The 23639-nt window shown below is 39.1% G+C and overlaps 1 protein-coding gene across 1 annotated transcript; it reads left to right on the forward strand.

The window, feature by feature from the left end:
• The first annotated feature begins 3010 nt into the window (after positions 1 to 3010).
• On the forward strand, positions 3011 to 22472 carry PGRMC2 (progesterone receptor membrane component 2). The gene is made up of 3 exons (XM_030815710.1): positions 3011 to 4462; positions 19215 to 19370; positions 20321 to 22472. The coding sequence occupies exons 1-3, from the start codon at positions 3973 to 3975 to the stop codon at positions 20416 to 20418; spliced, it is 744 nt and encodes a 247-aa protein (XP_030671570.1). The 5' UTR covers positions 3011 to 3972; the 3' UTR covers positions 20419 to 22472.
• The last annotated feature ends 1167 nt before the right edge of the window (positions 22473 to 23639 follow it).

A 23639-nucleotide genomic window follows, 5' to 3' on the forward strand; every position in this document is an offset into this window, starting at 1 on the left:
TTTGAAACATCGTTGGAGTAGTGATTAAAGATGGCCACATTTTCCTCGAACTCTGTGGTTGACAAAAGTTTTTGTAATAAAGATGGCCACAAATTCTTTGTCACTCTCCCTCCACCCCTATCAAGTGTTTATTTCCTCTTCCCTTAAAATTGAGCTGGCCCTGTGACTGCTTTTACCAGTACAACATGTCATTTCCAGACCTAAGACTTACAAAACCTGGAAGTTTTTCTTTTTTGCATTTGAGAATCCTAAGCCACCATGCAAGAAAGAAGTCAGGCTACTCTGCTGAAGAAGCCATGCGAATCAGAGAGTCTTTGGAACGGCATGGGTAAATAGAAAAGCTCAGCTACTCTAGCAACCCAGTTGAGCCTCCAAAAACTCCAGCCCCAAATACCAGGCTGGAACCACAAGAGACCCTGAGCAAGATTAGACAACTACCCATGAGCCTAGTCAACCCACAAAACTGTTACAGATAATAAAATGGTGACTGTTTTAAACCATCAAGATTTAAGGTGCTTTGTCATGGGACAATAGATCATTAAAATGTTTCATCACTGTTGGCAGAAAGAAAGAGCGCACGATAAATGTCCACAGGCTCTTAAAGCTTTTATTTGGAAATGACATAAGTCACTTCCAATCACATTTCACTGGCCATTCTTGAGGTAAAAGGAGTAGGGAAATCCAAATCTATGTGTGCGGAAAAAGAAATAGAAATATTTGGTGGCTAGTACTAATATCTTCCAGAGATTTACAAGTAAACCAGTAAATAGATGAAGTGTCGGGGAAAAAAGCTAACAACAGGAGAAAAGAATGTAGATGATGATTCTTGTAGATGTCCTCTAGGCAAACTAGGGAGGTAAGAGGAAAAGGAGGGTAAAAAGAAGTCAAAAATAAAAAAAAATTTAAAAGCATCCACAGGGAAAAGTAGAAATCTTGGGATCTAAAGGACAGTTTCAATAACAGAATAGTCAAGAAGAGCATAAAATAAAAGGCCAAAATGGGTGGTACAGGTAAGGAACACATAGCAATTCAAACATAGGTTAATGTGGGCTGATAGAGGCCTCAGGTGGAAGTAGAATTAAAAGGATAGGTAATGGAATTTGTATGGTTGGAAATAAGAAGGGCATGCTCCGTGAGGAAACAGCATGAGTCAAGTCCTAGACTGTGGAATACGCATAGCATATATGGGGCAAGGGACTAGGTATCGTAAGGGGAAGCGTATCATTTAATAGAGGGTATCCAAGGGATTGTTTGCTGGGGAACAGGAAGGCAGGGAAGCCACTCAGGGACTTATGGAGGCCCTTGAGTGCAAACTGAGCTTTCTGAGTTGTCCTCTTTAAATTACAGAGCACCCCTGGAGATTGGTGTCTGAGCAAAGGAAATCAGAACACAGTTCTAGTCTCTTCGTGTAGGAATGAAATAGGAAAAGACTGACGGCAAGTCACCAATTGGAAAGTTATTCCAGTACTCAAAGCAAGAGTATCCTATTGGGACAAGAGCTTGTTATTTAGAGTGGAAAATAAGAACTCGCAACTAGTCCAGTTCAAGGTGCTTACAATGAGAATCAAAAAAGCTGGGGTTTCGGGAAGGCTTCAAGTGTGAAGAAGTCGAGACACTATTTTATCAAGGTTATAAAGGAAAACTTTTTACTTCACGTGGCACTCAATGTTGGTTAGCTACCCAACATTCCCCACCCCACTTCCTTGACAGCAGAACTTTAATACTGTCCAATTCCTCTCTTCCCTCCAAACCAATTGGAAAAGAAACCTACACACACATAATTCAGCCCCAAGGTAAATCCTGAGGGTCTAAGCTAGTGGTTCTCAACCAGTAGCACACCTCTGGGGGGTGGGAGGGAAAAAGGGTTGCTTTACGGTGTCACAATGCGAGGTGTGGTACTGACATTTAGTTGGAAGGAACCAGAGATGGTAAATGTCCAGCAATGCTCAACACAGTCCTGAATAAGAACTAGAAAAGCCAGACAAACACTAGGCAATCATGGATGTCCCATGCTCCTTGTCCGTTACTGCTTCAGGGACAGCTAATAGCCCAGCTCTGGTCAATAAGATATAAGAAGTGGCCTGCTTCTGGGGTGCTTTCTTCCTTCCTATCAATGTTGTCTCAACTGTATATGGCTCTTGGGACTGCTATAGCTATCTTCTCCTCAAAACCTGTTTCTTCTTTATCTTCCTATTTCCATCACTGGCACCTCTCATTTTCTGTTACCAAGTCCTAAAGCAATTTTGGCTTCTCCTAACCCTTAACCTTAAGGTGACTATTCCTTTAGGTTTGCCTAACTGATATAACTCCTGTTCTCTGGTTATAATTATTAATGCCCTACTTTACTTCCAAAAGTGTTCCATATTGAAGGATACAGTATATGGTCATTTACTACCAATTGTGTCGCTCTCCCTCAAGTACCTCTAATGCAGGGCTCAGCAATATGGCTTATAAGTTGTTTTTGCACCTCTCCAGAACTAAAAAAAAAAAAGAAAGAAAAAAATTTACATATTTAAATGATTTTTTAAAAATCAAAAGGATATTTCATACCTGAAATTATATTAAAAATTCAATGTCCATAGTTTTATTGGAAGACAGCTACACTCATTCAAGTATCGTCTATGGCTGCTTTCTCGTTACAAGGTAGAGTTGAAGAGTTAAGGCAGAGACTTAAAATATGATCGGGCCCTTTACAAAAAATGTTTGCCAACCCCTGCTCTAATGTCTCCCCTAGCTCTGAGTCTCCTCACCTCACGCACAAATACCCTAGCCTACTAACTGCTTTCCCACTCTTTCCCCAGCCTCTAATCCTTCAGACACCTGGTTGCTATGTAACCTCTCTACAAGAGTGTCGACCCTGTCACTTGCCCCGTCCATATCCTCAGTGACTCCTCCAAAACCGACAGTGAAAGGTTCAAACCTATTCTATGAGACTCAAGACAACAGACAACGAAGGGCAAGAGAGAATACGTCAAACGAGTTGAGTGCGTGAGACTTCAGAGGTCACTTTTTCACGCCAGAATTTCAAGATGTGAGAGGCTAAAAGACGTCCCAAGTACATAAAACAGAACCTGCAAATAAGAGTGAATGACGAATAGAAAGACCACCTCAACCTGTCCACCTCCCTACGGCCGCAGAAGTTATGATTCAAGGAATAATGAGACTCTAAATCCTTTAAAATTCTACAAGAGCAGCCTTTGCCAAACCCAGCGGGGAGTGGCTGCTCGGTGCCAGCGCGAGAAGCACGTAGACTGCCGATGCCAGAGAAGCCTGGTGCGGGCTCCGTGCTTTCTCTCCGTTCCAAGAAGACCCCAGCTCGTCGCCAAATCTTCTTGCCGCTTCCCGGTCTGCGCGCCTACGCTGCCGGTTTCCCGACAAAAGCGACGGCGCCCTGGGGAAAAGCAGACGCCCCTCATCGGTTTGCGCCTTGCAGCTCAACTATGCCCCAGCCTCCCACAAGCCACCTGCCCGCGCCCTCTGCCAGGCGTCCCGCCCGGACCTGCCCCAGCCGCCAAGGCGCACGTGAAGCTCCCGGGCGCGGGGAGCGCAAGGAGGCGGGAGTTTGCGGACGCGAACCCAGGCCTGAGAAGGGAAGCAATTCCGGGGCGCACGCGCAGAGCCAGGAGACCGGGCGGGGCGTGCCTCCCGCAGAGGTTACGGAGGGAAGGCGAGCGCGTGGCGCTCAGGAGCCCGCGCACGCGCTGTAGTCTCGCCCCGCCCATGAGCGTCCGCGCGGCCGTCGTAGCATCTTTTCTTCAGATCCGCCCGGCTCGTCTACTTAACCTAGCGGAGGCTTGGAGCGAGAGCAGGGAAGTGTGGGGCGAGGTGGGCGGGGCGTCGCACGCGTGCGCGGCCAGCGAAAGAAGGGAGGGGGCGGGAGAGATCCGAGACAACGTTACCCCGTCAACACCCAATCAGGAGCCGGTCTGACCCCGCCCCCTCTCCTCAAGTTATTGGCTGGGAGGCCCCCAGATGGGCGGGGCCGGCCGTGGGGTTGGGGAGGGCAGGGGGCGGGGAGGAGGAGGAAGGCGCTGGCGGGCAGTGATGGCGGCTGGTGATGGGGACGTGAAGCTAGGCACCTTGGGGAGTGGCAGCGAGAGCAGCAGCGACGGCGGCAGCGAGAGTCCAGGCGGCGCGGGAGCGGCAGCGGAAGGGGGAGGCTGGGCGGCGGCGGCGTTGGCGCTTCTGACGGGGGGCGGGGAGATGCTGCTGAACGTGGCGCTGGTGGCGCTGGTGCTGCTGGGGGCCTACCGGCTGTGGGTGCGCTGGGGGCGGCGGGGTCTGGGGGCCGGGGCCGGGGCGGGCGAGGAGAGCCCCGCCGCCTCTCTGCCTCGCATGAAGAAGCGGGACTTCAGCTTGGAGCAGCTGCGCCAGTACGACGGCTCCCGCAACCCGCGCATCCTGCTCGCGGTCAATGGGAAAGTCTTCGACGTGACCAAAGGCAGCAAGTTCTACGGCCCGGGTGAGGAGTTGGAAGGGGAGGGGAAGGCCCCCCTGCAGCTCAAGCACGACCCCTTCGGACGGGGAGGCCTCTGGGCACCGGGTTAGTTTGCCCAGCCTTCTCGTCGCCTGGACCCCCGCGCCTCGGCCGCCGCACCTGGGACGGCCCGTCCCGCCCCTGCACACACACCGCCCCCCCGCAGCTACGGGCACCTCCAGTTCTTCCCCCGAAACCAGGGTCCCCGGTGGCGCCCCAGAGACCAGCTCTCAGCATTCATCTTTCTTCCATCCCATTTCTCCTCGCAGCCTTTTTTTTTTTTTTTTTTGGCTGGATTTTTCAAAATCGTTATAGTTGTCACCGGTCAACGCTGGCCCTTAACCTTTTTTGAGTCTCCTGATTCCTGGGATGGATGGGGCACCAGGGAAGGGAGATTTCTGAAGTTGGGACCTAAGCTAAAGTTTTGGGCTCTGTAATTCACAGCTTTCTTCTCCTTGCCCCTTTTTTATTTGACCACTGATCTCCTTTTTCCCTCGCTGTATTACTCTCCGTAAGGCCGCGTTTAGGGGCATGTAAAGTCCCAACCCTCCAGTCTCTTGAAGTCCAGACGTATAAGCAACACCTCGGACTCTTTTTAAACCAGTTTTATTTCGGAATTGCTTTCCATGATTAACAAGGTATGTGGGATGAGGACAGACCAGAATGCAGAGCTTATTAAAGACTAGTAAGGATATTCGCCCTGAGTTTTGGGGGTGGAGCTCCTATACCCAGCAGGCGTGTCTCTGGTTTCTTTTTTCTTTTTTTTCCTCTTTTCAAGTACACGTTGATAATGACTTGTGTTTTCACTTAGCAAAACTGAGGAGAAAAAACTTAGAAGAGTTGTAGATTCATACCCCCATGTGCCAGTTATGCAAGTTAAAGATTTTTAGAACTTTGTTTTCAGGGAACTTTCTGTAGGGTAGTTGATTTAGACGCCCTTCTTTTACAGTGTGGTTGTAGCATACATTTTGGATTATGTTAATAAACTCCAGACTCATGGAACCTGTTGGTATATCATACAGTTGAGCAACATGGTACATCCTGGTTGTGCACTGATTAATACTAAGCTTTAAAAAAAAAAGTGACTACAATAAGAATAATTAAATTAGAGACCTAAAGTGACCTGTTACTGGAGAGAGTACATCCAAGCCTTAAAGTCATAGGGTTGGCAGTCTGGAAATAAGCTAGTTTTCTCCTTAATTTAATCTGTGAGTGTATGAGATTTATTGACACTTAAAAATATATACTTCTGATTTCAGTGCTTGGTAGCTGGAAGATATTTTAGAAGTGCTTTGGTTTGTAGTTCATGGGAATAGGGATAAGAAATAGGAGATTTTTGGTGTTGAATTATGTAATTTATTTCTTTGTTGTTTGTACTTCTGTGTATATATACACATTTAATCCAGCCAAGTAAATACATGGCTTACAAAGTTTTTGCTTCTGGTTACATAAATGTGAACACAAGATGTCTATCTACTTAGATCAACTGAAATGGTTAATACATTTTTGTTTACTTAAGCACACGTGGGACAAGAGAACAGAGGCAAAGTACAGTATTTAAACAGGCCAAGTGAAGTAAATTTTTTTTAAATCAAGGATTTAGACAGCATTTTATACCTAGTTCAAGCTTTTTCCCCATTGGTATTAAAATGTGTGTTAAGTGATTAGAAATCCTGTACAGGTTTAAATTTTTAATACAGACCTTACCCAGCTAAAAGATCAGCTTTTGTACCCTGTCTGAACTGCCACTGAAGAAAACAAAGTATTAGTACAAAGAATCCTATTAGTCCTCACACATTATGCCTTGGCAGTATCTGAAAATAACTAGGAGAGACAGTCATGTAACAGTTTGGCAGCCTCCAGTGGCAAATGTTTGTGCTGTGATAGAAATTAAAAATTAAAGCCAGGCGTGGTGGTTCACGCCTGTAATCCCAGCGTTTTGGGAGGCCGAGGCAGGTGGATCACCAGAGGTCAGGAGTTCGAAACCAGCCTGGCCAACATAACAAAACCTCGTCTCTACTAAAAATACAAGAAAATTAGCTAGGCATGGTGGCAGGTGCCTGTAATCCCAGCTACTTGGGAGGTGGAGGCAGAGAGAGTTGCTGGAACCCGGGAGGTGGGGGTTGCAGTGAGCCGAGATTGCGCCATTGCACTCCAGCCTGGGCGACAGAGACTCAGTATAAAATAAAATTAAAAATTAAGAGTCATAGGTGGTAGATTGCTTTTTTATGGTATGTGCACTGAGGGAGGCTCTTGAAATTACAATGGAGAAGTCAGTTTTAGATGTTTCTGCCAGTTCCTAGGTTCTGTTGAATAGCCTAAGAGTGATATACAGTTAGTATTCTACAGTTGATCAACAACCTAACAGATATTTGAATATTTTATTATTGAAAGGAACCTTAAAGAAAGCCAGATCATTTTATGGGCTTATAATATGTTGATATTGCATATTAATAGAAAATGTAATAAGTAATACTTTTCAAAAAATCTTAAAGCCAAATTTCTGGCTATAAAACAGATACAAGTTCAGTTTTGCTTTTAATTTTTATTTTCATCCTCATAAATTAAGCAGTTTTGTAGCAGAATAATTCAGAAGCAGTAATTGTTAGTTTCTATGCCTAGCCAATATCTACTCTAATTTCACAGTAATGGTTTTAGGATTAAATTTTGTGAGATTTTTCCATAATGCTGAACATCCGTTTATTTTTAGCCACATATTTTTAAAGTTCAGGCTCTTAATTAAATATTGACAGTATAATTTGGTGGAGTATACACATTTTGGCAAACAGTTGGCATTAACTGTATTTGCCAATATTAAATTTAGTAACAGATCAGGCACTTTGCCAGCAGGTGAGGAAAGTTTGATCATGTAAAAAACTGAATACGGGAGGAGAAAAAAAACCAGATTCATTAAGCACCTACTATATCAGATCCATTAATTTTTTTATCTCCATAATTCCTCAGTGAAGTTGGTAAGTATTCCTGCTCTACAGGTGGGGAGTCTGAGGTTTAGGTATTTTAGGTAAATTGGCTTGGATCACATGTATGTCTAATAAATCCAGATGGATATTACCACACAGCTTATCTATACTATTTCTAGTAAACTGCATCCTGTGATAAACTTGTAGAGAATCTTACTGTTGTTTTTCTTTATACCCTTCCCTGGTTCCCATAAATCCAAGGATTTAAAGCCTCTAAAAAACATGCCTTTCGGCCAGGCACCGTGGCTCACGCGTGTAATCCCAGCACTTTGGGAGGCCGAGGCAAGCGGATCACTTGAGGTCAGGAGTTTCAGACCAGACTGGCCAACATGGTGGAACCCCATCTCTACTAAAAAAAAATAAAATAAAAATAAAAAAATAAAGGCCAGGCACGGTGGGTCACGCCTTAATCCAAGCACTTTGAGAGGCCAAGGCAGGCAGATCACCTGAGGTCAGGAGTTCGGGACCAGCCTGGCCAACATGGTGAAACCCTGTTTCTACAAAAATACAAAAAGAAATTAGCTGGGCATGATGGTGGGTGCCTGTAATCCCAGCTACTGGGGAGGCTGAGGCAAGAGAATCGCTTGAACCTAGGAGGTGGAGGTTGCAGTGAGTTGAGATCTCGCCATTGCACTCCAGCCTGGGTGACAGAACGAGACTCTGTATCAAAAAAAAAAAAATGCTTTTATGGCTTTATGTTATACTACCCAAAATGGTGGACCCAAGTGGCTAATTAAATGTAAATTAATTAAAATTAGATATAATTAAAAATTGAGTTCCTTAGTAACACTAGCCACATATAAAGTGCTCAGCCCCCCATGGCTACCATTTTGGACAGTGCACTTTGTATATTTTCAGATTGTGAGACTGGCGTGCCACCTACTGCACTAACAAGGCATCTTTTAGAGTATTTCTGTCTTCCCAGAGAGTTGTTGAAAACAACATTGATTCTAAAGGTCAGAGGAGGAGGAGGAGGAAACTCCATTTACTGAGCTTAGTGTCTCTAATTTTCAAACAGCCCTATGAGATTGCCCAAAGCCACATATCTAGTAGGTGGCAACACTAACAATTAAATCCAGGTTTTCATAGCTTCAGTCCTTCCCATTGTATTACAACGTAGTCTATTCAGTTTCACGTGTTTACAGAATCATAAGTTTTGAAGACTCAAACAGCTAGTATAATTTTTAACAATTTTATTTAATATTACTGTAATGGAACTTTACCAAAACAGTGCTTTTTTTTTTTTTTTTGGAATGGCAAAAAATTATACACTTGACTTTTTGATAGTTTATTTCGCGTTGTTGAAACTTACAATACTGCTGCTCCCTTATTCCAGGTAGAGTATTCTTTGACATATACCAAAGCTATATTTTTTCCACCTTACCTTTTAGAAGAACCCCATGAGATGCCTAATTTTTAGGAGGTTGGGGAAAAGAACACATGTACCTTGAAGTGTTTTTCCTCCATTTTAAACTTTATCTTCGGTTTGTTCACTTTTATTTAGCACTTTAGTTTACAGAATTGGAAACTCTATGTTTGCAGAGTTGCATCATAAAAACCAGACCCAATCTTACCTATTTCTTCATGGATGTCCTAAAGTTGGCACTACCTACTTGTCATCCCAGCTTCTTGCTTTGAAGCCAACTGGCTTTGTTGTTTGGGCTAATGCCCATATGCATCTATTAACTACCAGTAAGATAAAAGGATTAGCTAGGTTTTCTGATGTTTTTTTATATTCTGCTCAAATTTCTACTAGTTATTTCTATTATAACTACTCAGTTGGCTCTGAATTCAACATCATCCCATTGTTTTTAATCTTTGAGGGAATCGTATTTGTGTTAAATCCTAAAGCATATTATAAAAGGATAGCTTGAAACCAGAAGCTGTTACTGAGGGTGGAAGAAAGGAGTAGATTTAATAACATCTGGAATTAGCCATTGAAGTTCTTTTAATTGTTTTTTCAACACTCTGACATAGACCACTGCCTTCCCTGTGCACCCAAGACAGACATGACTGTATAACTCCTGTATTCTTTTGGAGCCTATATCCAGCCTCAGGATCTTTAATAATAGGATTTCATTCAGCTCCATTTTTAAATACTGAGGAAGACTTCCCTGGATTTCATTACAGTAAAACCTTAAGATATGAGAAATGGAGTTAACTGAGTCTTCAAAACAGATGTGTTCCTATCCTCATGGAGTTAATAGTCTATTAAGGAAGATAGGCAGTAAACAAGGATTTCAGTATGTAATTATAATCTGTAATTAAATATGGTATAAAAGAAATTAATAGAATGGGAATAGAGGGTAACAAAGGACTTTATTTAGATTAAGTGGCTAAGCAAGGTTACCTTTTTTATGTTAGATTGTCAAGAAAAAGGGCTTGACATTTAAGCAAAAACCTAACAGAGCCAGCCATACAAAGATTGGGTATAAGAATGTTCTGAAATGAGATTGTTACTATGCTTTCTATACTGAGCAAAGCCATCTAGCAGTAGATCTAGAACTGATCATACTAGAAACATCTTTAACACTGTTGATATTCAGATTTTACTTCAGCCTTTATCTGATTAGTATTAACACAATATTTCATTTTCCATCCCTTTTAGTCAGTCTGTGTTGTTTTATTTTTCTCACATTAATGACATATAGCTGGATTTTTTTCATTTAATATTAGCACTATGTCCTTTAATAGCTTAATTAGTGTATATGTTTGGTGATTACTGGTATATTTAGGTTTATTTCTATCATCTTATTTTGTGATTTCTCTTCACCTTACTTTTCTTTGCCTGTTTTCCCACTATTTTTCCTTCTCGGATTGATTTTTTTATTTCTTCCATTTTCTGTCCTCTACTGATTTAGATGTATTCTATTTCTATCCTTTTGGTGATTTCCTTAAGTTTTTGCTATAGATGACTATCCTATGCTTCTGAACAATATAAGAATTTTAGCCAAACATCGTTTTAGTGTGAATTCGAAAAAGCTGCCTCTTTAAGATACTTTACTGACATTTGACAGATTATTTCTTAATAAATAAGCAAAACTGCCATGACTACAAATATGGATAGTATCCCCTGCATTCTACATAGTCATATGTTGAGGCCCTAGTTAGAAAGTTTTAACTCTGATTCCTCCCCCATCCTGTTTTCCACAGTATCACTATTAGACTTTAGTTTCACTATATTTTTTCAAACTCCACCCCAAAGTTGATGAAATTATTATCTTTTTAACATAGTCCTTCTTTAAATTTACTAACATGGTTATCATTTTTTTAATTCACTGTTGTTTCTTGCATCTCATTTCTTTGTTCGGGGTTCACTTTTTATTTTAGTGAGGTGTGTCCTATAGTTTTTCACTGGCAGGAAAAAATTTTATTTTTCTTCACTCATGAATAATAGTTTGGGTTTAGAATATAAAATTGTAGATTGGGCCAGGCGCAGTGGCTCATGCCTATAACCCTACCATTTTTGGGAGACCAAGGTGGGAGGACTGCTTGAGCCCAGCAGTTCAAGACTAGCCTGGGCAATATAAAAAGTTAGGTAGGCATAGTGGTGTGCACCTGTGGTCCCAGCTACTCAAGAGTCTGAGGTAGTAAGATCGCTTGAGCCCAGAAGATCAATGAGCCTTGATCACACCACTGCACTCAACCTGGGTGACACAGCGAGACCCTGTCTCAAAAAAAAATGTAAATTGACCTTATTGTACCTCAACTCTTCAGTAGCGTCATGCCACTGTCTTCCACTTGTTGGTGAGGAGTCGACTTGTAGTTTGTCTTTACTTTTATTAATCTGTTTCTTCCTTTTGGTTGTAGTTGAGATCTTTTTGTCTTTGGGGTTTCGCTATTTTACTAGGATTTGTCCAGGTGTGGATTTGATTTTATTTACCATGTACCAAACTCTACTCAAGTCTGTGGATATATTGTCCTTTTTTAATTTAATTTTTTTTTTTTTTTTTCCAGAAAATTTGCTGTTACTTATTGCCTCCTCCATTATCTCTGTTCCTTCCTCTGGAACTGTTAATAGATATACATTAGGTTTTCGTTCTATTCTTAATGTCTCTTAATCTTTCCTTATGTACCATTTCTTAATAATTTTAAGCAAATTTACTTTAGTTCTTTAATCTGCTTCTGTATCTGTTATATGTGCTCACTCCTCCATGATGGTTTGTTTCTTCATGTAGTTTATTTTTTTATTGTGAACTTATTATCTTCAGTAGTTATTTTTTTTTTATTTTGGAGTATTTCCTGTAAAATTCCATGAGCCCTAAGTTGTGAAAGTGGTCCTGTAAAGTGGTTTGGGTATGTTGCGAAATAGGGCCTCACGTAAGTTAAAACAATGATTTTTTAAATTAAGTAATACATGCTCAAAATAGAAAGTTCAAAAGGATATACAGTGAAAAATAAGTCTACTTCCCACAACTAGTCCCAGCCACCATGTTCCCTTCCATAGTGGCAAAGGACCAGTCCACGTATTGTTTTAGAGCTATTTTGGGTGCAAGTACAAGCATGTGGATATCTTCCTTTCCCCCCACACTAACTATAGTATACTATACATACCCTTCACAGTATTTTAATATCACAAGAGCCTTTGACATCAGTATAGAGAGCCATCTTATTCTTTTGAATACATGCATAATATTCTATTTTATGAATAAGTCATAATTTAACAGTCCACTGTTAACATTTGTTTTCAATCTCCTGTTATTGCATGATGCTGCAATAAATATGTACATGTCATTTTACACATGTGTATAAAATTATGATTATAAAGTAAATTCCTGGAAATAAAATTACTGAGGCTTGGGGTATGGATAGTTTTAATTTGGATTCTTGTTTCTAAACTGCCCTTCAGAGAGGTTGGACCAATTTACACTTGATGAAAATGCCTGTTTCTCACTTCTTGCCAAAAATGTGGTATTAAGCTTCTTGATCTTTGTCAATCTGAGAGGTTAAAATGGTATCTCAGTATCTGTTTAAATTTACATTTCTCATTTACTTAGTGAGGCAAATTGTTTATTCATATATCTTTTGCCACAGTTTTTCTTTCTTTCTTTTTTTTTGACACGGAGTTTCACTCTTGTTGCCCAGGCTGGAGTGCAATGACGCGATCTCGGCTCACTGCAACCTCCGCCTGCTGGGTTCAAGCGATTCTCCTGCCTCAGCCTCCCAAGTAGCTGGGATTACAGGCATGCGCCATGATGCCCAGCTAATTTTGTATTTTTAGTAGAGACGGGGTTTCTCCATGTTGGTCAGTCTGGTCTCGAACTCCTGACCTCAGGCAGTCCGCCCACCTCAGCCTCCCAAAGTGCTGAGATTACAGGCATGAGCCACCGCGCCCAGCCTTGCCGCAGTTTTTCAATCATCATGTTGATCTACAGATTTTAGGTGTTCTTTATAAAGTAAATCAGCCTTTGCTGCAAATATTTTTTCTAGTTTGTCTTTTTACTTATTTATGGTGTTTTTTTTGAACCACACAAATTTTTGGTTTTATGTATTCAAATTTATCTTTTCTTTTATGGCTGCTAAGTTATGTATTATAAGACTTTATGCACTTAAAATTATTTTTAAAAATCTGTAGTTTTTTTAGTACTTCTGTGGTCTCAGTTTTTTAGTTCCATTTGAAATTGATTTTGCTTTAAGATGTGAAATTAGAGTCCAAATTTGGTGGGGTGGTGGGTGTGTGTTTGTTTTTGAGAAGGAGTCTTGCTCTGTCACCCAGGCTAGAGTGCAGTGGCGCCATCTCCGCTCACTGCAACCTGTGTATCCCGGGTTCAAGCGATTCTCCTGCCTCAGCCCTTGAGTAACCGGGATTACAGGCGCCCACCACCGCGTCCGGCTAATTTTTGTATTTTTAGTATAAGAGACAGGGTTTCAGTCTTGGCCAGGTTGGTCTCAAACTCCTGACCTCGTGATCTACCCGCCTTGGCCTCCCAAGGGGTTGTGTTTTTTAACAGAAGGTTATCTAGTTGTCCCAACATGTTTCCCCAACAGGGGAATAATCCCTTTTTCCTAATACTTGAAGTATTATCTTTAGTGTTCATTAATTCCTATAGATATTTGAGTTAATACTATTTTTTCACCTTGGAATTTTCATTCTGCATGGGTTGGATAAACTCAGGCCCCACTCCCATAAGTGGCATGGGCCTGGGCTTTTAATTTTTCCGTCTGTTCTTTACCCCAGCCTACCCATGGACCCTGGAGTTAAGGCCATATGCTCAGTTCACAATGTTGCTGAGACCTTTTGACATTAGCTCAAATTTCAGAAGCAAGATTGCATTTTCAGTCCCTTATAGAATCATACTATTCAAGAGATTTAGTTTGGCCTCAACTTTAGGCAGGTAAAATAATTTTCCTAATTTATATTTGAGGGATCTAAGGACTATGGAAATCGAGACTTGCTCATTGTGAGTGGATCCTCTAGAACCCAAGTATCTGTCTTCTTGAGAGGTATTATTTCAGTTTTACCATACTGCATTCTCTCTAAAAGTCTTGGGACTTACTGGACCTAAGCATAAAAAAAAATTTATTAGTTCAGTTAATCACTTTTACATATTGCCTCATTTGTTGATAGGCTCATTGTAATCTTATTTGGAATAAATTACCCAATACTAAATGTTATTAGTTATTCAATTTATAATCACAAAAGATTATTGTCAAAACAGGCCTGAAAACTGCACTGTTGATAAACTTTAATTAATTAAAGTTCATCTCTGAGAGAGACGGTTTTTAAACTGTGAGAATAATTAAAATATCCCTTTAGAAACACTAAGGTAGCTATATAATCATCCTAATAATCACAAAATTATCTGTTACTACATATTTTATTTACTTCTTCCTGGAATTTTCTGTTTATTAAATTAATATTTAAAACATTTTACAATGAGCATATGTTGTTGCGGTTTGAAGAATACGTCACCTCATTCCAACTGATTGTATTAAAGTAAGCAGTTTTAGGATACGGTAACAAATAGGTTTATTGAACTTTAAAATATCTTGACCACAAGTTGGATTGACACTAAAAACTAAATGAAATCTGAATTCTGACTAGTATAGTACTTCATGTTGGGTTTTGTTTTGTTTTTTTTTCTTGAGATGGAGTCTCGCTCTGTCGCCTAGGCTGGAGTGCAGTGGCGAGATCTCGGCTCACTGCAAGCTCCACCTCCCGGGTTCACGCCATTCTGCTGCCTCAGCCTCCTGAGTAGCTGGGACTACAGGCGCCCACCACCATGCCCGACTAATTTTTTGTATTTTTTTAGTACAGCCTGGGTTTTACCGCATTAGCCAGGATGGTCACAATCTCCTGACCTCGTGATCCGCCTGCCTCTTGTTGGTATATTTAACAATAGCTTTGAAATAAAATTTATCTTTAAAATGATGTCCTTGAGTATTTGTTATGTAAGTACATTTCAGAGTGTCTGCTTTGACTGAATAATGCTGTTCATTTTTTGTAGCACGAATTTGCTTAAAATTGGGAGGCTATTTTTGGATCAGCATTATATTTTAATATTTGATAAAGCAACAGAATTTAATTCTTTTAGTTACTACTGAACTGTTAGTGTCTAAATGAGCCTTAATAGTAAAAAATAACCAGATCAGTTTATGTAAAATAAAAATTTTAAAATTTTTTTAGTAGAGACAGGGTTTCTCCATGTTCAAATATATTTATCTTTTTAAAAATAAATTAGGCTGGGCACAGTGGCTCATGCCTGTAATCCCAGCACTGTGGGAGGTTGAGGCAGGCGGATCACCTGAGGTCAGGAGTTCAAGACCAGCCTGGCCATCATGCATCGTGAAACCCCCTCTCTACCAAAAATATAAAAATTAGCTGGGCATGGTACCACACCCAATAATCCCAGCTACTTGGGAGGCTGAGTGAGGCAGGAGAATCACTTAAACCTAGGAGGCAGAGGTTGCAGTGAGTTGAGATCACACCACAGAGCGTGACTCTGCCTCAAAAAAATACTAATATAAATTATGCCATGCAACAGACTTAAACCATTTCAAATTTGCTTTATTTGGGTAGCTCCCTATTGTTTTAGTATTATGAATGGCCAAGTATACTTACCAAAATATTAGAATTGGTAAATATTTAGGTTTTTTATGTAAGGGGATAACGGAATGGGAAGGTATTGCTGACTTTTCAGATAAGCTCCTGGTTGTATTATGAATGCAGGGAAATATCCTTTTATTAGACCTCAAATCCTCCTTCCGCAGAGTAACCCATCCAGTTCCAACTTCAGTTCCCAATGTTATATTCTTTAATGGCCTTACAGAAGGCTGGGCATGGTGGCTTAGGCCTGTAATTCTAACACTTTGGGACGCAAAGGCAGGAGGATTACTTGAGGCCAGGAGTTCAAGATCAGCTGAGCAACATAGTGAGACCTTGTCTCTACAAAAAATAAATTAGCCAGGCCTGGTGGGCTATTCCTCTAGTCCCAGCTATTTGGGAGGTAAGAGCAGGAGGATCACTTGAGCCTGGGAAGTAGAGGCTACAGTGAAATATGATTGAGCCATGATCGAGCCACTGTACTCCAGCCTGGGTGACAGAGTAAGACCCTGCCTCGAAAAACAACAAAAAAAATTTTTTAATGGTCTTACAGGAAAGAGCATAGAAAACTATTACTAAGAAGACCTTTGCAGAAGTTAAATGCTTCCTGAGGGAAATTCTAAACATAGGGAGAAGACAGCTTAATATAGTTTAGGGAGTGGGGGAATATGTTAATCACGGAATTATTCTTTTCTATTCAAGAGTCAACAGAACATCATTTGTCTGGAATTTGGCTTGGATTATTAACTGTTGACTCAAATTCACTCTTACCAAGTCAATCATTCCCCACCCCCCGTACCCCAGAAAGAGCATATTTTATGAAATTTTTATTATTATTATTCATTCAGTGTTGAAGCTTTCTTAGGGAAGTTGGTAGAGAAATTAATAGAGAATGCACTGGTATATATTAATATACTCAAAGAGGGAGGGCTTTCTGATTGCTGTTTTTATAATGATTTTATCTTCTCTCCTTTGTATCATTTAAATGTGTTTTATGGCTTATACTCTGAAGTGCCTGAAGTAGATTAATGTTTGCAGGCCATGGAGCTAAATACTATAATAGAATGCTAAGAAAAGCTATCAAGTAGAGCTTTTTTGTTAATTCTCTTCCGTTTTGATGTAATAAGTATTCTAAAATTTTCATTCCCTCGAAATTTTGTAAGTAGTAAAATGCTCCAGTTTTCATGGTTGTTACTCCATCTTTGGGCTTGTGAGTCTTCTATGTGTTTTCTTGAGGTACACTGGAGGATTTAGGAAAGTGGAAATAGTACTCCCAGTTCTGTCAGTAATTTTAGGCAAATCACTGAATGCCTCTGCTCCTGTTTTTTATCTGCCAAATGGGGAAGGCAAAGTCTGTCCCTTCCACTTTGGGAAACTCTGAGAGAGAAAAGTGAGGTTTTTGCTGGAAAATTCTTTTAAAAATTGAAACTATCATTTTCCATTTGTAGATTGTTATGCCCTTTATTAGTTTTATTTTTCCTTTTGTGTGTTTCACTTTTTGCTTTTTTAAGTTTATAAGCATTGGTCTAGTCAGCATTAAGGGTAAATATAATGTTTATAGATTTTTTTTGTCATTGTTTCTTAGGAAATTTTATTTTTAAACACACTAGTTCTCTGTCTCTGTCTCTCTCCTTGTCCTGAAAACACCCATTGCCACAAAGCATGCACATATGCGTGTACACACACAGACATAACTGGTTAATATCCTTTTTTTTCTTTGGAGAAAGAGTCTTGCTCTGTCAGCCAGGCTGTAGTGCAGTGGCGTGATCTCAACTCACTGCACCCTCCATATCCTGGATTCAAGCAATTCTCCTGCCTCAGACTTCTGAGTAGCTGGGATTACAGGCGTGCGCCACCACAGCCTGCTAATTTTTGTAGTTTTAGTAGAGACAAGGTTTCACCATGTTGGCCAGGCTGGTCTCAAACTGCTGACCTCAAGTGATCCACCTGCCTCGGCCTCGTACAGTGTTAGGATTACAGGCATGAGCCACCGCACCCAGCCTGGTTAATACCCTTTTGAATGTCAGTTGAGATGATAGAAAAAGTTTGAAGGTTACGAATATTGGCCAGTGGTAAATTGTGTTCCATATTCTTATATAGAAGACACATTTGAAAGTATAAAATGGTAGCCTATGTTAATAGACTGATTAAATAAATTACAGGTACACATCCATTCAGTGGGATAATACCTAACCATTCAATGATAAATAATTGATAGTCATGTGATACCAGGTAGCAATATGGAAAATGCAATAAGAATAAGAAAAGCAGAATAAAAATGTACTTTACTGGAACTGTTAGCTTTACTTTCATGTTACTGTATCAATACCTATTAATGCTACTCTTAAAATTATTGCTAATGCTACTTCTAGTTCCATGCAGTAAACTTTTCAGAGAATGAATTTCACATCTGGTTAACTTTTTAGTACAGTGCTGTTAGCAATTCAAATTAATACTCATAAATGCTTAGATATCTATTTAAGTGAAACCTTGATTTCTACTCTCAGAAGGTACAGAGACTTGTTGACACATAACTTTCAGTTTCCTAAATACTTTTACATGTGAATATAATCATTTTGCTCATTTAAAAATCAAGGAATTTCTAGTTTTTTCTGCTTGTTTACTTATCAGAACATACTTTGTTCTTTTATTTATAAGCCCTGTTTTTCACCACTCTGTTGTTGTTGTTCATAATAGTGTCTTTGCCTACCATAAGTGAATCTGTTTACAGAATCTTGAGTTTCTTTTTATTTGGAACTACAGCTAAGTCAGTTGGAAGAAAATTATTACGTTCCTACTTTATGCCAGGCACAGTGCTAGGCATTGAGGATACAAATCCTCAATTGATGAACCAATTGCTGTTCTCAAGGACAAACCTTGGGAATGGTTTTTGTCAACACATCAGTCGTGCTATTTCTCCTCAGAGAGAATGGTACCTAATTCCTTGGATAAAATGCTAATTATTGCTTCATGTGTCAGTCCAGAAGAATTATTCCTTATAGCTACTTCCTCTGTTTTCCAAAAGTCATGACAAGTAAGAGCTATTATTTTCCTTAATGACTTTTCCTAGTTTATATAGATCATTGTATATATATATTATGGTAGTCAGATGATTTTGAATATGGGTCTTTTTTTATTAAACCACTCAGCAAAGATTTATTAAATGTGTGTTGAGCACTGAACTAGTCACTGGGACCACAAAGATGATACAGTCTCTTTTCTCATAGAACTACAACCTTCATAAAGATAGCAAAAAGAAAAATGTTATAGATTCACAGTGCAGCTGAGTCTTTACATAATACATGATGTTCTGTTGATTATTTTTATTTTTTTTGATGCCACTATTAACAGCAACCAGTAAAAATTATTTCCCCTCAAGCAAACTGGCTTCTAAACCTAACCACTTAAGTTTCTTCTTCTCCCTCATTACCTCACAGTCTTCATTTTGAATATAAGTTTGGGAGTATCTGAAGTAATTGAAATTGAGGGTTTTAAGATCTAAGTGAAAAGCTTTACTTTGGTCAAAAGGCAGATTTCCACAAATTTCTTTTCTTATTCCATCTAGTATCTGTACATGTTTTGAAATTAAGGATATATACAAATGTGAATTATCAGGGGTTTTTTCTTTGTTGTATTTTGTGTTTTACTTTTTCCTTTGAGACATTCTAAAATATTGTTAGGTGATCTAAATAATTTCTTTTCTTTTTTCCAGCGGGTCCATATGGAATATTTGCTGGTAGGGATGCCTCCAGAGGACTGGCCACATTTTGCCTAGATAAAGATGCACTTAGAGATGAATATGATGATCTCTCAGATTTGAATGCAGTACAGATGGAGAGTGTTCGAGAATGGGAAATGCAGTTTAAAGGTATTTTTATTTTGTTGGATTCTTTGGAAAATTAAATATTTGTTCGAAGAAAATATATACTATTTTACATGCTTTAAGAGCCTAAGGATGTCATCTGTTTTCATTGCCATCATTATTTGATAATATTTTTAAAGATAGCTAAAGCTGGGTGGAGTGGCGCATGCCTGTGGTCCCAGCCGCTGAGGGGAATCCCTTAAGCTCCGGAGTTCAAGGACTAACCTGGGCAACATAGTGAGACTTGTCCAAAAAAAGAAATTGCAAAAAATAGCTAAATAAAAATATGATTGTTACATGTGATAATTATTTTGAAAATCCATATTTAAAAAAATGACTTGTTACAAACTCTAAGCCTCATAAAAATTATGAGACTTACAGTCAGCTTCTTCATTAAGGTTTAGTTTTTTAAAAATACAGGCTTATATTTAAAACTGAGTTGATTACTGATTTCAATACTATACTTTATTCCAAAATGATTTTACAGGTCTTAACACTCGAAATGTAGATAAAAAATATCATTCCCCTTTCTTATGCCCTCATAACATCAGTTTTTACCACTTGTGTGATGCTGTCCCAGCTGTTTATCTGACCCTTGGGTCCCTGGGAACAGCTCTTCTGGTTTGGCTGGGTACTGAGATGGGTCCTGGACTTACTCATTTTTAAGAAAGATCTCCAAGTGATTCTGATGCAGTATCCCACTAAGAATCACTGGTACAGAACACCCTCTTGCAAAGAATTCCCAAGCCTTATAAGTTCCCTAATCCTGTTTTCTTTTGTTCAAGCTTTACATGTGTATAAAGACCAGCCATGGTGAAGCAATTTTAGAATATTTAGATAATATTCTAATAATCATATTTTATATGATTCTAAAACAGGCAAATGCCTTTTCTCCGTATAATGGAATAGTGAAACAAATTTGATCACCACTGATTTCCTTTTGATGTATCTTTCAGAAAAATATGATTATGTAGGCAGACTCCTAAAACCAGGAGAAGAACCATCAGAATATACAGATGAAGAAGATACCAAGGATCACAATAAACAGGATTGAACTTTGTAAACAACCAAAGTCAGGGGCCTTCAGAACTGCAATTCTTACTCCCTTTCACAGAATGTCCAGAGTCTTTGGGTTTGATTCACCTGCTGCGAAAAACATTCAACAAATTGTGTACAAGATAAATTAATCTCACTATGAAGATTTGAATACTAGACATTATTTATGCTGCCAAACTCATTTGTTGCAGTTGTTTGTAATGTCTAGTGGGGCTTCATCATCCTGAAAAGGAGGAGACAGGGATTTTTTTTAAAGAGCAAGAAAGTCACAATATTACTTCTTTCCTTCCTTTTTTCCTTCTTTCTTCTTTTTCTTTCTTTTTAAAATATATTGAAGACAACCAGATATGTATTCGCTACTCAAGTGTACAGATCTCAAGAAACATCAAGGGACTCCTGTGTCACATACTGTGTTTTTATTTTACCACTGGTGAGGGAGGCGACCTGATCAGGGGAGGTGGGGGTACACATCAATTTGAGTAGTTTAGGCTACTGAAACATTAAAATGTGAATTCCCAAACTTTTCTTTTTGGCTTTGTCAGGGAAAAGAAAAATGTCTGTATAAAGAAATCTTTGGAAATTAGGAGAAGGAATTTCAGGTGGGTTTAAGTCAGAGCTAGTTCCCCAACAGAAAGATCATTTGAAACCAGTTTTTATCCCTTCTCTTTCCTTCCCTTTCCCTAAATCAAATCAATATTAATTGTGCCTTATTTCACTTAACATAGACTTGAATTATTTTTAGGGAAAGCCCCTATAATGAATTCAGAAATCACTACAAGCAGCATTAAGACTGAAGTTGGAATATTCTGTTGACCATAAAACCTTGATACCATTCTGTGTATATAGAATGTAAAAGGAATATTCAGTGTTAACTGCCATATATGTAATATACACAAACTCAATTAGCATTGTAATGGCCAAATGCATTCCCCTGTGCTTTTCTGTTTTCAAAAAAATTGAAAAACAAATCAACTCTTATCCCCAACAGCTGCCTAATTTTAGGAGTCTGACCCTCCACATCTCACTGGTGTGGGTGCATGGGGCTGTGGAGTGGATGTCAGTATGGATGTGTCTGAATGTGTGTGAGAGGCCTTGGAAGGGACTCTTTCTGCAGATACTGTAAATACAAGTACCATTTTAATAAAGCATGTACAATAAACCAAAATAAGCTTGAGTTGGACTTTATATACAGAACTGTAAGCCAGTGCATTATGATACAGTTGTAAGATTATGCATTTGATTCAAGATAAGGAAAAATCTTGGAAATGAAAAGCAGGCACTGGTTAACCAAGTTGTACACATTGTACCACATTCAGCATAACTTTAGGAAGAAATTCCACTTTGTGGAACATTCTCCAGAAATCCAAGATTATTCAGGTAAGAATTGGTATATTAAATGTACATCTTTTTACTTTCTATTTTGATGCCAACTGGTTATACTAGATGTAATAGCACTCCAGGTAGTTACTGAACACAAAGTAAAAAAATATTGCACTGATAGATACTAAATTATTATTTTATTAGGTTGAAAAAGCCCTTACTAAAAGCCCCTCATACATCAATTACTTTATTTCATTATGACTACTTAGGTTCCAGGCTGGGGACAAGTTCACTTAAAAAGACAATGTTATTTAACAAGTCACCAGTTAAAAGACTTCTGCTTTGTAGATATATGCAGAAGCCATCAAACAAGGGGGAGCTTTTAACTGCAACAATAAGCTAAAGTATGTAAAATACATTCTATTCAGTCTTGGAGTGTTTTGTAGAAAGTTATCTTCAGTCAAATCTTTGCTGAAGACTGGTTGTGGAGTGTTGGTAAATGCTTTGTGTTTTTATGTAAAATATTTTCTAAACAAAAAATGTTAAAAGTACATGTCCTCTGTAGTAAACTGATATCTATATATATGAATCATTCGAGCCTAAAGTCTAGTAATAAATTGTACTTGTGAATAGAGAAACCTCAAATATTCATGCAGTAAAAATTATGCGGTCTGTTAAGAAAAATGAGTAATTTGTGTTTTGGACTTGAAATAAACAGTGTTCTGTAGATAATTCCTCAACTTCAATTGAATGTTTCTCATTCTCAGGTAGTTTTTCAGGCAGTGTTTGAATGAGGGGACCAGACAGTGCTGGTATTGTTCCTTTGTTCCTGTTCCCCACTCCCCCCTACACACACACACACACACACACACACACACACACACACACACACACACACACACCTGCTTAGCCCTATTTTCCAAACTTGCCTGATAATTAGAATTGCTTAAGGTACAAATTCTTAGCCTTCAATCCAGACCTACCACCTGCTAAGCCAGAATCTAAAGAGAATGGGCCTCAGAATTTATTTGTAAGGAATGCCTCAGGTAATCATTGTGATCAGGAAACACTAATTTTTCAAGTTAATAATGACCATCTTTGTTAAGGCACTTGAAATGGCTTTAGGTAATTTTGGTCTGATTCCCTTCATTTGGTTTTGTGTCATTCAGAAGACTTCACGAAATTCTAATGTATGATTTTAGAAAACAGCAAATTTTGATAGTCTTTAGATTTTTATCTTTGGGTAGCATTTCCAAGTTGGCATATTTCCCACATTAAATCTACACTGTGTGTACTAGCCAGTTTCTCTGCATTAGGAAATGAACCCATAACAGTTACAGATCAGGTTTTTAAAACCTTGACCATGGTGCTAAGGCTGCTTATGTTTCCTAACAGTAATTCTACCTGCCTTTCTGCAGGTAGATCTTCAGAATCCAACATTACACCTACCTTTACCCACATTCTCGAAAATAATTTGCTAAATTACCACTGGGAGATATTTTGTTCTGTAGAAAACTCAATATTGAATCAGGCTGTCCTTATCCAAGTATTTCACATAACCTCTTGATAACTGAGAAGTGCAGTAAGTTGCTAGTAAGATGTGCCATTAACATGTTAACAGTGTGTAACTACAGAGCTTTTGTGGATCAGAATAAGCAGGTAATACTGTAGTAAAGAATTTATAAAACTTTCAAGTTGCTTTGAGTATATTGAAAAGAGTCATGGAATATTGTAACAGTGATTTTGAATGAAGTGTTCTAATTCTTCTAATTAAAGTAGCAAATGCTTAAAAGATAGCTTTTGAGTATCTATGTTCCATTAAGGTCAGCTATCAATTCGTTAGATGATATTCATTACAGATTATTTGGCTATGGCAAGAAAGTTCCAATAAAGACCACC

This window comes from Nomascus leucogenys, chromosome 7b (genome assembly GCF_006542625.1).
Source record: "Nomascus leucogenys isolate Asia chromosome 7b, Asia_NLE_v1, whole genome shotgun sequence".
Taxonomy (NCBI): Eukaryota; Metazoa; Chordata; class Mammalia; order Primates; family Hylobatidae; genus Nomascus; species Nomascus leucogenys.

Excerpts from the sequence above, each read along its gene's own strand:
- PGRMC2 (XM_030815710.1), top strand. The coding sequence starts at position 3,973 with ATGGGCGGGGCCGGCCGTGGGGTTGGGGAGGGCAGGGGGCGGGGAGGA. Across the intron at positions 4,463-19,214 it reads CAGCAAGTTCTACGGCCCGG|CGGGTCCATATGGAATATTT; the intron begins GTGAGGAGTTGG and ends TCTTTTTTCCAG. Across the intron at positions 19,371-20,320 it reads ATGGGAAATGCAGTTTAAAG|AAAAATATGATTATGTAGGC; the intron begins GTATTTTTATTT and ends TGTATCTTTCAG.